This window comes from Simochromis diagramma, unplaced genomic scaffold (assembly GCF_900408965.1).
Source record: "Simochromis diagramma unplaced genomic scaffold, fSimDia1.1 OVJJ01000557.1, whole genome shotgun sequence".
NCBI lineage: Eukaryota > Metazoa > Chordata > Actinopteri > Cichliformes > Cichlidae > Simochromis > Simochromis diagramma.
This window is the reverse complement of record NW_024387156.1, coordinates 2,858,093-2,870,548: the sequence shown is the minus strand read 5'-3', so window position 1 is coordinate 2,870,548 and position 12,456 is coordinate 2,858,093. Positions and strand designations below refer to the sequence as shown.

At 40.2% G+C, this 12,456-nt stretch overlaps 1 protein-coding gene across 1 annotated transcript in view; it reads right to left on the bottom strand.

The window, feature by feature from the left end:
• Nucleotides 1–12,456, bottom strand: part of cdc14ab (cell division cycle 14Ab) — a 32,989-nt gene that overhangs the window by 6,175 nt on the left and 14,358 nt on the right. Inside the window, 8 exon segments of the mRNA XM_040048576.1 lie at nt 1,323–1,677; nt 2,350–2,466; nt 2,566–2,613; nt 4,314–4,345; nt 4,347–4,415; nt 5,060–5,240; nt 8,039–8,177; nt 8,779–9,009. Coding sequence (XP_039904510.1) covers nt 1,323–1,677; nt 2,350–2,466; nt 2,566–2,613; nt 4,314–4,345; nt 4,347–4,415; nt 5,060–5,240; nt 8,039–8,177; nt 8,779–9,009 — 1,172 coding nt within the window.

The window sequence follows — 12,456 nt, the reverse complement described above, 5'->3', positions numbered from 1 at the left end:
AGCAGGTTCCTCAGCTCAGCAGCAGCTTTGTGTTAGTGTGAGTGACGTTAACATGACTGAGAGAAACATAAGGAGCGAAATGCCACAGAAACACACTGATTCATACCTCCATTAACTAAACAACATCTTTGAAAACAGAGATTCACCAGGTTCATCATGATATTAAAAAGTAACGAGAGGATCATTAACATCCCACTTATAAACCCCCAAAATTACAAACAAAAAAGAGTTCTAATGACAAGGTGTTTTTCAACCTGCAAATATTGCATATTGTATTAATAATTGTAAATCTTTGTCAATAATATGTACAAAATATTAAATCTTTAGGAGAACATAAAACACAATAAGGCATATAAACATATTTATTAGAATGGTTGTCAATTACTTATCTGTTAACAGACTACTGAGTTATTTACAGGCTTTGAGGCTTCTGTGTCTCAGCAGCTCATCCTATACCGTGTTGCTTTTTATGGGGTTCTATTTTGAAGTGGTGACACCTTATCATTTCATCCCTTGTTCTTGTTGTTACTGTCCAGTCAGAACACAGATCAGATCAGAAACACCAGAGAAGGAAACGGAAAACAGCAGAGGTCATGGATCAGAAACACACTGGAAACATCAGCTATTAAACAAGCTGTGTTTTTACTGGCTGAGAGTCAAAATGTTCCAGAGCAACTACTGTGCATTATTAACACACTTGGGGGGAAAAAAACAAAAAAAACAAAAAAAAACCAGAAGTCACAGATACAAGATTGAACTCTGTTTTCATATTTTGCTGTTGTAAACCTGCAGACTGTACGTAAAAGTATGTATCCCTGTGATGTCACTCATCCTCAGATTTAGTTCTTTGGCCCTTTCTTGAGCCAGCATGCATACACTATGCACAGACATACTGAGTAGTCAGTACTAAATAATCCACAAAAACTATGGAAAGGAGCTATTCTGTGACTACAGGTAATTTGTACACCTGTCAATCAAATAAACCAGGGCCTTACGAGATTGAACTGAGCGACTCATCTAAAAAAATAAATAAAATAAAATAAAATAAATTAAAATAAAATAAAAAATCAGTCACCCTGTTTAGCGGGTATGCAGGGGAAAAACAGTAGAGAGCAAAACTATTTTGTGTAGCAGGTCATTAACCTGGTTATGTCATGGCTGAAGTTCACCAATCAAAGTCTGTTCATTTTGCAGCCCTGAGAGTTGCTGCTCAAGTGGCTTAAAGAAATCTGCTGTTGCATCCAGTGTGTTAGTGACATGAAAACAGAGAGCCAAGCAACACAGATGGAGGGGCCAAGCTGCTGCTGTGTCAGAGGACTTACAGGTATGGAGCGGCTCAGGTAGCGTCCTGAGGGGCCCTTTGTTGCGCTGTAGGGCCCAGGGCCCCTGTAGGGCCTGAAGTCCTGAGGCCCTGGTTGAACCAGACCTTTTCCTGTAGGGGGCACTGCAGGGCTGCTGTATAGACTGATGTTGTTGTTGACTTCATGCTGTATGCTGCGAGGTCCATTACCATAGCGAGAGACAGATGGTGGAGTAAAAGATGATGACGGGGAGCTTAGAGAGATAGAAGACGAGGACGGGGGAGGAAGAGAGGAGTACAGAGTCTTCCTGTCCTTCTCGGTGTCAGCAGCGTACAGATCACTGAGAGAGCTGGCCAATCGAGAGCTCAGATTTGAGCTAAAGTCAGCAGGCAAACAACACACAAACAAATTATTACAACAAACAATACAGCTAATATAATGCAACACGTCTGCTCCATCTGAATTCAAGTCAGTGTAAAGGTGACTACACTGGTTTAAACCGGATTCCTGTTACTTTTGCTTAAATCCATTTAAATCCAGTTTAAACCTGAAACAGATCAGGTTCAATCAGCCATTGTTAAAACACAAGTTGAAAATCAGCCAAGTACTTTTACTAAATGGTAAATGGACTTGTTCTTGTATAGCGCATTTCTACTCAGGGCACTCTTTTCGCAACTTCCCTCAATCACCCATTCACACACACTTTCTATCTAACATTCACACACATTCATACTTCACTGCATCAGACAACCCTAAGAGCTGCTGCTCAAGTGCCTTAAAGAAATCTGGTGTTGCATGGATTAGTATCTTGCATGCAGACTGGAGCAGATGGGACTGAACCACTAACTCTCCAATTAGTAGGTGACCTGCTCTACCACTTCAGCTACAGCCACTAGCACTTCTGACAGGTACTACAGGTAGTGTGTTAGTACTACAGAGCAAGAAAGGAGGCGAGTAGTGAGTTCAGATGAAAAGCAGTAGGTTACAAAGGAGGTGATGTGATGTAGGTGAGAAGGGTGTGATAAAGGAGGTCTTTGGGATCACTGACCTCCTGATGTTTGACATTGTTGATGATGGACTCTTCCCGATCCTCTTGGCTGCAGCAGAATTGGAGGATGTCGGGTAATTGGTGGACTTGAGTGGGGAAGTGGCGCCCATCGACAGTCTGGACACAGACACAGAGACAGTGATCAAAAGTCACGATTCCTATGTCCTCGTGTGCACTGAGGAAATCTGTAATATGTTTGGCTGTGAGGAATTGTACCTGAGTGGTTGTGAGGCTGATCTACTGTGCACATTTATCTCCTCCACTCTGAAAAATGACATCTTTGTCAATGCAGGCTCCGAACAAAACTTAAGACAAGACAGACTACATGCCAGTGCCTGAAAAATCAGCCTGCCACCTTTCAGCAGGGGAGCAGGGGAAGAAGAAGGAGGAGAAAGATAGAGGAGGGTTCACTTGTCCTGGTTTATAAGAAATACTTTTAGTTCAGTGCCAAGCAGTTTTTCGGGATTCGGAGCGCTTCCTGCAATCAGAACACACACACTTAGGGCCATCCGAAAAGAGCCTGTGAGTTACTGCAGTGCAACAGTCTCTTGTAGCTTATTCCTTTAAGTGAAACCAATTTAATATCTCAGGAACTGCATTAGGATCCCAGGAGCTCTGATGTTCTGTCCACATATAAAGCAATTTGCACGCAGCCTTGAAGGTGACGCTTGATTGCCAATGGAAATTCCAGACTTTGGTTAACTAGTTAACCCTTTAATAAATTTACCACCCCCTCATATCTCAGTTAACAATATCCTTTGCTTTCACTGGTAGTCACTTCAATTGCTTGTGTGAAAGCTGAGAAAGTTTAACTCAGGTTCCTCCCACTTCGTGTATGTAATCATTATTTTGGCCACTCCTGCTTCATATCACCCAAAGTGGTTGTAGTTGTCACAAGCTCTAGAAAAAGATGAACTATGAATCATTTAAGCGTAAATTAACACACCTAACTCAAAGGCTGAACCAGGGTTGTGTCTACACATAATTATAATAATACATTTTATTTAAAAGCACCTTACAAGACACCCAAGGACACTTCACAATAAGAGTAAAAAACATATAACAGAAGAAAGACAGCACGAAGAACACTTAAAAACAAGACAAAATAAACAATAAGTACACATTCAATATGCACACTTGAACAGATTTCAAGGTTATAATCTGCCTGGGAGCAGAGCAACTGAAGGCTCTTCTTCCCATGCTACTGAGAATTTGCATATGATCAAGGAACTGACCTCCCAGCCCATTGTTCACTCAGTGGTGCTAGTCTCAGTCATTATGCAAATGTACTGTTTATAAGCTTGGGGAAACCCTCAGTCAGCTGAGTCACTTGGATGAGTGACGAAACGTTTCTCCCACTGAAAACGCTACGTCTAGATGAACAGAATCAACTTTTGGGGACCCTCTCACAAAAATATCATTTATTCATATTTCTTCACCTAAATCGATGAAAACTGCCCAACATAACACAGTTTAACAAGACATGAAACCGCATTTTTCCACCAACAAGTTGATTCTCAAAGAACTATCAGCAGAATACTAGCATGCATAACTCTGCATGGCACAGTTCCTGCAATATCGAAATCTGGTGCTCAAAGCAATAAGGTACAAGAGACCGCTGCACGGCAGGCTTTTTTCGGACGGCCCTAAGTGTGTGTTCTGATTGCAGGAAGGACTCCCAATCCTGAAAAATTGCTTGGCACTGAACTAAAAATATTTCTCATAAATAACAACAAGTGAGCAGTCCTCTCTCTTTCTCCTCCTTCCTCGTGACTTAAAATCATGTCATCAGACTGACCTCACAACTCATTAGTTAGTCAGTGTTGCTAGTTTCAACCATTATGCAAATGTACCGCTTATAAGTTGGGGAAATGTGCAGTCAGCTGAGTTTGAAGAGATCACATTTTTCCCACTGAAAAGTTTCAGCTGTGATGGGTGGTACTGATTTGGTTAGGTTTTAGTACCTCAGGGCACTAGTAGTGGCTGGACGGGGGAAAGCGTCGGCTCTTTAAGGCTCTCAGTTTGTCTCCCTGAGTCAGGCCCAGCCCACCGTCTGTTTGGTCACCCTGAAACATAAAACAAAAATACCGTATGACAGCTGACATGTTGCACTTCACAATAAGAATAAACTCACAATAAATAAATAAATGATGCTATTAACAATAATAATGACAGAATAATCATAATGATGTAAAAGAAAAACTAACGGTAAGTAAAGAATATCAATGAGTGCCTAATACCTGTGATTAAAAGTGAACCATCAACAAATAGCTGATCCTGACCGATCATTAGTCAAAGACAAAGTTCCTGTTTCCAACTTAATCCTATCACCAAGAAAAGCCTAAGACTAAATAGTCATGCAAAAACTAAACACCAGTTCAATCTTTAAAGCTCAATACACTTAAATAAAAGCAGGCCAGCTTTCAATGTTTAATTGTGCAATATTTTGGGAGTTTGTTGAATTACCTCACAGAAAATTCACTTCTTTGAAATATTGTAATGTGATAAGAAACACAAAGAAGAAACAAGACTTTTTTTTGATAAACATCACATAATGTGTTTTGAGGATACTGATTATGAATGCTGAAGTTTGAGGGTAAGGACAATTTCAGGTCAAATACACAAAGCTTCTGCCTGTTCTCTGTGTGTGTGTGTGTGTGTGTGTGTGTGTGTGTGTGTGTGTGTGTGTGTGTGTGTGTGTGTGTCCTACCTCATGTAGTTGGTCGGAGCTCTGCGATCTGGACAAGTTGCCGTTAGGGTTTGTGTTGATGTGTGTAGGGTTTAATGTGAGCTCCTCCATACTGGTGATGAGATGAGGCATAGCCCTCTCCTCCTGCTTGGCTTTTTGGGAATGCTGATTGTCTCCGAGTGACCACAGCGCTGCCTGCTTCCTGTTAATGCAAACACACATATTTTAACTCTCACTGTTAATGCTACAACTGGTTTTCTTTAAAGATCCTGCTTCACAGTTGCTTAAATTTTGTCTCATGCAAATAAAAAACTTATTTGAATTAATGTTTTTGTCGGATCAAGTTGTTGTCAGCCAGACCCTGGATCTTTTTGCTCTTTGAAGCTGTTGTTTGACTGATTGATATAGCAACAAAACCTTAAATCTATTTGGTTAATCTTAAATCTCTTGTGGGGTTTGAAGGCTTATTGGATTGAAGAACCAAATAAACAGGATCAATATAACTAGGACAAACTGAGCCTTGTTTTAACTAACTTACAGACAACAGGACCCTGAACTGCAAACTACTATATCCCAACAAAACATTAATTTGTCACACTGGATAAAACATTGTTTTTGAAGTGATAGATCACCAATTAAAAAACTTAAGCAGTTAAAAATTTCAGCTGTTTGTTGAGTAGCTGCAAAGCTCAGACTCAAACCACTATGTGCTGATTGAAATCTTCACCACGTTCAAACATGTGTTCACAGAAACATAGTTTAATGACAAAACAAACTGAGCTGCTCTATACTAGCCTGCAGTAACTTGGTAATCTGATTACAGGTTTTAAGAGCAAAACTGGATGGTCACACCTTAAAGTAGTTTCTGCACTGTTTCAGATGCAGGATGAATACAAGATGAGGCTATTTTGAGGCACTATAAAATTAACTTTATTTTCAACAGTCACCAAAACATAAAACTGAATATATAGAAGTCACCAGTTAAATCTTCTAAAAACTAAATTTAAAAGTCGACTGACTTTAAAAGTCGACTGCCCTATCAGAAGGTTTCTTGAAAAAACAATGATATTACTATCACAATATTTTCTGTTTCACTTCTTTTGGTTTCTTTCTGGGAGTAAGTGCTGGTGGTCATGAGTGTCACACCTTCCATTTACTTTCATGCGCTTCTCACATTTACTAGAATACCCGTAACCCATGATCATTCATGTAGACAGTGCAGAATGAATGTGACATTAACTTGTTGCACCATCTTGTGGTACAAACTGGCATTACACCAAACTATAGTTCAGTTTTTTTGTTTATTTCTTTTTTTTACACTGCACTTATGTAGTAGATACAGTTGTGGTCAGAGCTTTACTTTCACAAATCACATGCATGGATGGCAAGGTATTTTTGGATGGTGGAATAATACAGACATCTTTTATGACTGTATTACTACTGTATTATAATTTTGGTGCACAAGTTTGAATTTATTTTGGATTTTCTTTAATGCACACAGAATCAAAATAATACATAGAGGCTCCTCCAAAATTTCTTTAGGAAGTTTTAGATGTCACAGGCCTTTGGTTACTTTCAATAATTAACAGTTCTCTCTCCACTGGCTGTGTCGCAGAATACTTAAAGACAGCCTCTGTACAACCATCATCAAAAAATATGGTCTTGATCCCTCTGACCACAACAATTACTGACCAATCTCAAAGTTACCTTTTATAGTTGCATCATGCAACTAAAAAAAAACATTCAGGTTCACAGCACTGAGGCTGTGCTTATTATGGTAAAATGACATTGTAAGTGGTGACACTGCTGAAACTGTCTTATCTTATATTAGGGAATGGATGTGTGCAATTAAAAAAAAAAAAAACTCATTTAGATAAACTGCATCCAAGCATCAAGTCCTTTTATCAGTTTATGCAAAATCAGCTGTCAGTAACCTGGGAGTGATATTCAATTCTAATTTCATCTTTGTGAAACATGAACAAGATCACCAGGTCCTGCTACTACCAAGAAATATCACAAGGACAGGATCACCTGAGAAGGAGAATTGTAGATTTACAGAAGTTGGGAAGATATTTTTCCGGACCACTTTCTAAAGAACCATACTTCCCAAGAGCATTACTTCCAAGAATTGTACAAAAGTACAACTTATTTGGATTGGCCGACACTTTGCCAAGGTCTGGACAACGAGCCAAGCTCTCACCCTCAGATGACAGGAAACTGGTGGAACACCAAGTTAAACACAGTGTCCCTATCCACAGTGAAGTGAGTATTGCTTCAGGATGGACTTGGAGGGCGCCGACCGGGGCACTTACTTCAAAATGAACACATTTAAGCTTGACTGCAATTTGCAGCTGCGCACTTGGACAAGCCAAATGCCTTCTAGAGAAATGTTTTATGGTCAGATGAGAAAATGCCTGAGCTGTTTAGCCAAAATGACAGGAGATATGTTTGGAGGAGTAAAGGTGAGTGTTTCAAACGTAAGAACACTGTACCAACTGTCAAGCACGGTGCTGCTCATGCATCATGCTCTGGGGCTGTTTTCCTACCAGTGGTACTGGTGCACTGCATAAAGAGGATATAATGAAGAAGAAGAACAACAACTACCTCAAAATTATTCAGCTTCAGCCGAACTCATGAGCTAGATGGTTAAAACCTGTGCCCCCAATCTTTTTTTTTGTTTGTTTTAAATACTTAAAGATGTATGACTATATAATCATTCCACCCTGCAAAAAGAGCAGCTACAAAAAAAAAACAATTAAAAGCCCAGAATTTCAGTAGCATTAATGCCCACAGTGAGTATATGTAAACGTACCAAACAAACCAGATGTTTGTGGACAAAATATGAGTAAATTTTGGAAGCAAGTTAGTTTGATGCATCATACAACTGAATACTGTTTATCTTCACATCTTAAGAATTTGTTTGTTGTTCTTTCTGAAAGATGAAAACACTCACAAAAATGAAAGGCAGAGATACAATCAAACAAATAATGAGAGACCTACTCCTCTAAGAAGTTCTGCTGGGGTCCAATCACAGAGCCCGGTCTGCAGATCCGTATCCATGCGATGGCCTCACCTGCCGTGAAGCGGTAATGTTTCATCAGGTAACAGCCAATTAGAGTTCCCGTCCTGCCCAGACCAGCTGACAGAAAGACAAAGAAGTGAACCAGTGAGTCAGCAGAGAAGTATTAAAGTAGACTTCAAACAGCCTTCTTGTTTGTTTCTATCACAAACTCTGTGGATGAACACCACTAACTCACTGCACCAACTGCAGATAAGTACCACATGCTAAATGACAATAGACTGGTCACTTCCGTTAAACTTCTAAAGCCTGCCTGAAGGGTCTAGGGATTTGGAAAAATCCCCTCACTTGCTCCAAAATGTAAATATTAGGGCTGCAACGATTCATCCTGCCTGCTCAAGGCTGATGCCAGCCATCCTATATTACATATAGCCTTACCTGCAGCAAACAGGGGTAAGTCTAAAGGGGGGCATGGGGTGTATTACATCATATTTATTTCAAGGTATTCATAATACTTTTTCAGATTGAAAGTGAAATAATATAAAATACTGTGTCAAAGGTTTTGTTTTTTTTTGTTGTTTTTTTTAAACAAGTTAATAAAAAGCCATGAGCCAGTAAAACTGTGAGCCACTGACCAGGGGGGGTTTAGGTTGGACACTGAATTATTAATAATATTAATTAACATCTACACCATCAGAACCAGATAGAGGACAGGACATACCCTTGCAGTGGACGGCCACAGCACCATCTGTATTCTCACAGATGTGCAAAAAGCGCCGTGCGATGATGTCGTTGGGTGTGGTGCCATCTGGGAAGAAAAGGTCGTAGTGGCTGAAGCCTGCATCAGTGAAGCGTTTGGCGTCGTAGATCTTCTTGTTAAGACGGATGATAGTAGTCACATTGTGTTTTCTGAAGTATGGGAAGTAAGCCTCAGGAGCATGCAGAGGGTAACCTGCAGTAGGCAGAATGACAACAGATGTCACTTACATCCTTTAATGCTTTTGTTTCATTGGGAGACTAGATTGGCCTGACTTTGGTCAATGTAGTCACACCTGGTTAAGCTGTGATGCCACATCATCGTCATTTGACTCAGAACACACTATATATTGTTTCTGCTTATTTCATCCTGGTGTATTTGCCTCTTTTCTCATTTCCTAAGGAGAACAGAGGTGACGAAAAAACAGTCTGTATTGCAACAAAGAAAAAAAAAAAAAAAAGTTTACTGCTCTATTGCTTCCTTTACCTAGAAAGGTACAACCTAACCCGGGTCCAAATAGGTGAGTGCATAAACTATTGCACTAACATGAGACCATTAAAGACAATACTCCTTGGGGTTGCATGAAAAAGCTCAGCAGACTTTTACGCCGGATCCCCAATCTGCTGTGGTGGCCTGTTTGCATAAGCACTTTAATATCACTGGGTGACAAACAATCTACCCAAGATTTTAATGAATATTCCCCTTGCAGGAAATTTTAACTGATCAACTTCTGTGTCGGGCAGTTTTGAATAGATATGTAATTCAGTTCCTCCCCAAGAATTAATTAATAGCCCAACTTTTTTCTCACTTTATTAGCACTCCACATAAATATTCCTAAATGTTTTTGTAAATGAAATCCTTCAACTTGACTCAACTCTACTATTTCCGTTGTTTTGCATTAAAATTGAATACCACCTCAACGTGTGGACCGTTATAGCGATGCATTTAAAAGTTGTGGCATCATTTGTATGTGACACAAAAACAACAACAAGGGCGGATGTCGAGGCGATTGTACGCCTGCTTTTTTTTTTTTTTCAGGCTCGGGGACCACGCTGTTCAGTTTGGCCATTTCCCTTGCTGCTGAGTTTCAAAATTTGCAGTTTTGATTTTCATGAAGGAGTCATTCTTATGATCACTGAGTGACTAGCCAACCAGTGGCATACAGTGTATAATTTCACATTTTCAGATAGATTCATGAACTATGTACCAAATGGAAAACCATAGTGGGAAGGGCTGAGGGAGAGCATGGATCTCCGCTACACGCTTAACCAAGACTAAGACTAAGTATGTATTATTGTAGGGTCTACCTTACAATATAAAGCACCACGAGGCAACTGTTGTTGTGATTTGGCGCTGTATAAATAAAATTTAATTGAACTGAATTGAATGAAAGCAATTAACAATCAGCAATCTCTCTTTAAGACAGCCTTTTGACCAAATCTGTCCCCGGGCTTCAAACAGGGAACAGCACAGGGCAGTTGATAACGTGGGAAGATCCCACAGTGGCACAAGCAGGCTAGAAGTTTACAGAAAATTACAGATTTCATCTGGCTATTGGTGAGTGCAAAACTAAATCAACTGGTCTGAAATAAGAAAAAAAAATATGAAAAAGTAAAAGTTGTATAGATTTAAAGAGTTAATATGGCTAATGAACAACAGTTTATCTATGTGAAGTGTTTAGATGTACACAGCTTACAACTTGTAAAAGTGAAACTCCGTAACATAAACTGTTAACCCTACTGGAGTGTGTGCATGTGTGTTAGACTGAAGATTGTAAGAGTGAATGAGAGCCCCAGCTGAGTAGAGACAGGGATGTAGTTTACATATATAATTATTAGAGACTGAAAAGATCTATTAAAAAACAACAACAACAACAACAACGAAACATCAATTTCCCTCATTTGCTGGTGATTTCACCAATATTTACAAGCTAAAGGCATTTGTAGTTTACACATTTATGCAACACAGTAAACTTATACATCTCTACTAAACACAGGTGGATGTTAATTTGTCTTTGATATGCCTTTTTACATAAAAATGAAAGATTTCCTTTTTTTTGTTATTATTTTATGTGTTACATAACATGACACAACATGACAACGCCAATACCGCCTAGGCCATTTCTATGCCATGTCTACCAGTTCACCACCAGCTCATCACCATGACAGCCACTCACTGGGAATGAAGACTGCTAATGCTTGAGAGAGGGTCCTGGAATAGGAAAGACCCCATCTAAAGCTCACTCTGTCAACATGAAAACCAGGCCTGTTGTACCTACATGCCAGGATACAGAGAAGCCAGTTCAGAAACCCCTTCAATACTTCACTGATGCTTTTGCAAGAGAGGAGTATGTGACCCCGCCATACTTCAGACCTATGCTACAACCATTTAACACTAGTCTCCTGGCACCCAGAGACGGGGATAGTAAGCTGTGTAAATCCGGCAAGACTAGCATTGTGGTAGTAGCATCTGCTACTCAACACACTCAATACAAGCACTAGCTACAGGACAGTGTTGCTACTTCTTGCGAACTAGTATATAACTGCAGCATAACAAAAGTTCCCAGTGACTGCATTGTGCACTCAACTGTGGACATCTGTGAGTAGCAAGATGAGATTTTTGAATGTCATCTGACACCATGTCACCCTATTATATAGGATTCCCTAGTTCCTCCTGACAGGAGCATTGCTGAGCCAGCCAATAGGGCAAACTGTGCATTGTATGGCCCATTGGCCACATCTAGTCCCTTGGTTGTTGCTGACTGGCCCACATGAGGTCAATGGTAAATTAAGATTGAAAGTACATAAGTACCATATTTACCGCACTATAAGGCGCACGTAAAATCCTTAAATCTTCACAAAAATCGACAGTGCGCCTTATAATCTGGTGCGCCTTATGTATGAATTTTGGTTTGTGCTTACTGACCTCGAACCGGTTTTATGTGGCACACTATGCTCAAAAATCTGTCAAAAAAAGATTTTTAGTGCCACTTTTTGGAGCATTACGGTTACCGTTGCCAGGAGCCTCGCGGAGTAATACGTACTGTGCTTCAACACAACATTACCGTGTTGTGTGTGTATAACGACTCCAAAATGGCACCCGCGAAGAGACACGCTTACGAAGCTGATTTTAAACTTCGAGCAATTAGTTATGCAGAAGAGAATGGAAATAGAGCAGCTGCCAGACAATTCGGCATTAATGAGTCCATGGTGCGCAAGTGGAGGAAGCAAAAAGATGACCTAAAACAAGTAAAGAAGACCAAAAGGAGTTTCCGAGGGAACAAGGCGCGATGGCCGCAGTTAGAGGACAAAATTGAACAGTGGGTTATTGAACAGAGAACAGCAGGTAGAAGTGTCTCTACAGTCTCTATTCGACTCAAGGCAACAGCGGTAGCACGTGACATGCAGATCAACGACTTTCGAGGGGGACATTCTTGGTGCTTCTGTTTTATGAAAAGGCATAATCTCTCAATCCGCATAAGAACTACTGTCTCACAGCAACTGCCAAAGGATTACAAAGAAAAGTTGGCCATTTTCCGCACGTACTGCCAGAATAAGATCACTGAAAAGAAGATCCGGCCAGAACACATCACTAACATGGATGAGGTCCCCCTCACCTTTGACATCCCCGTGAACCGTACTG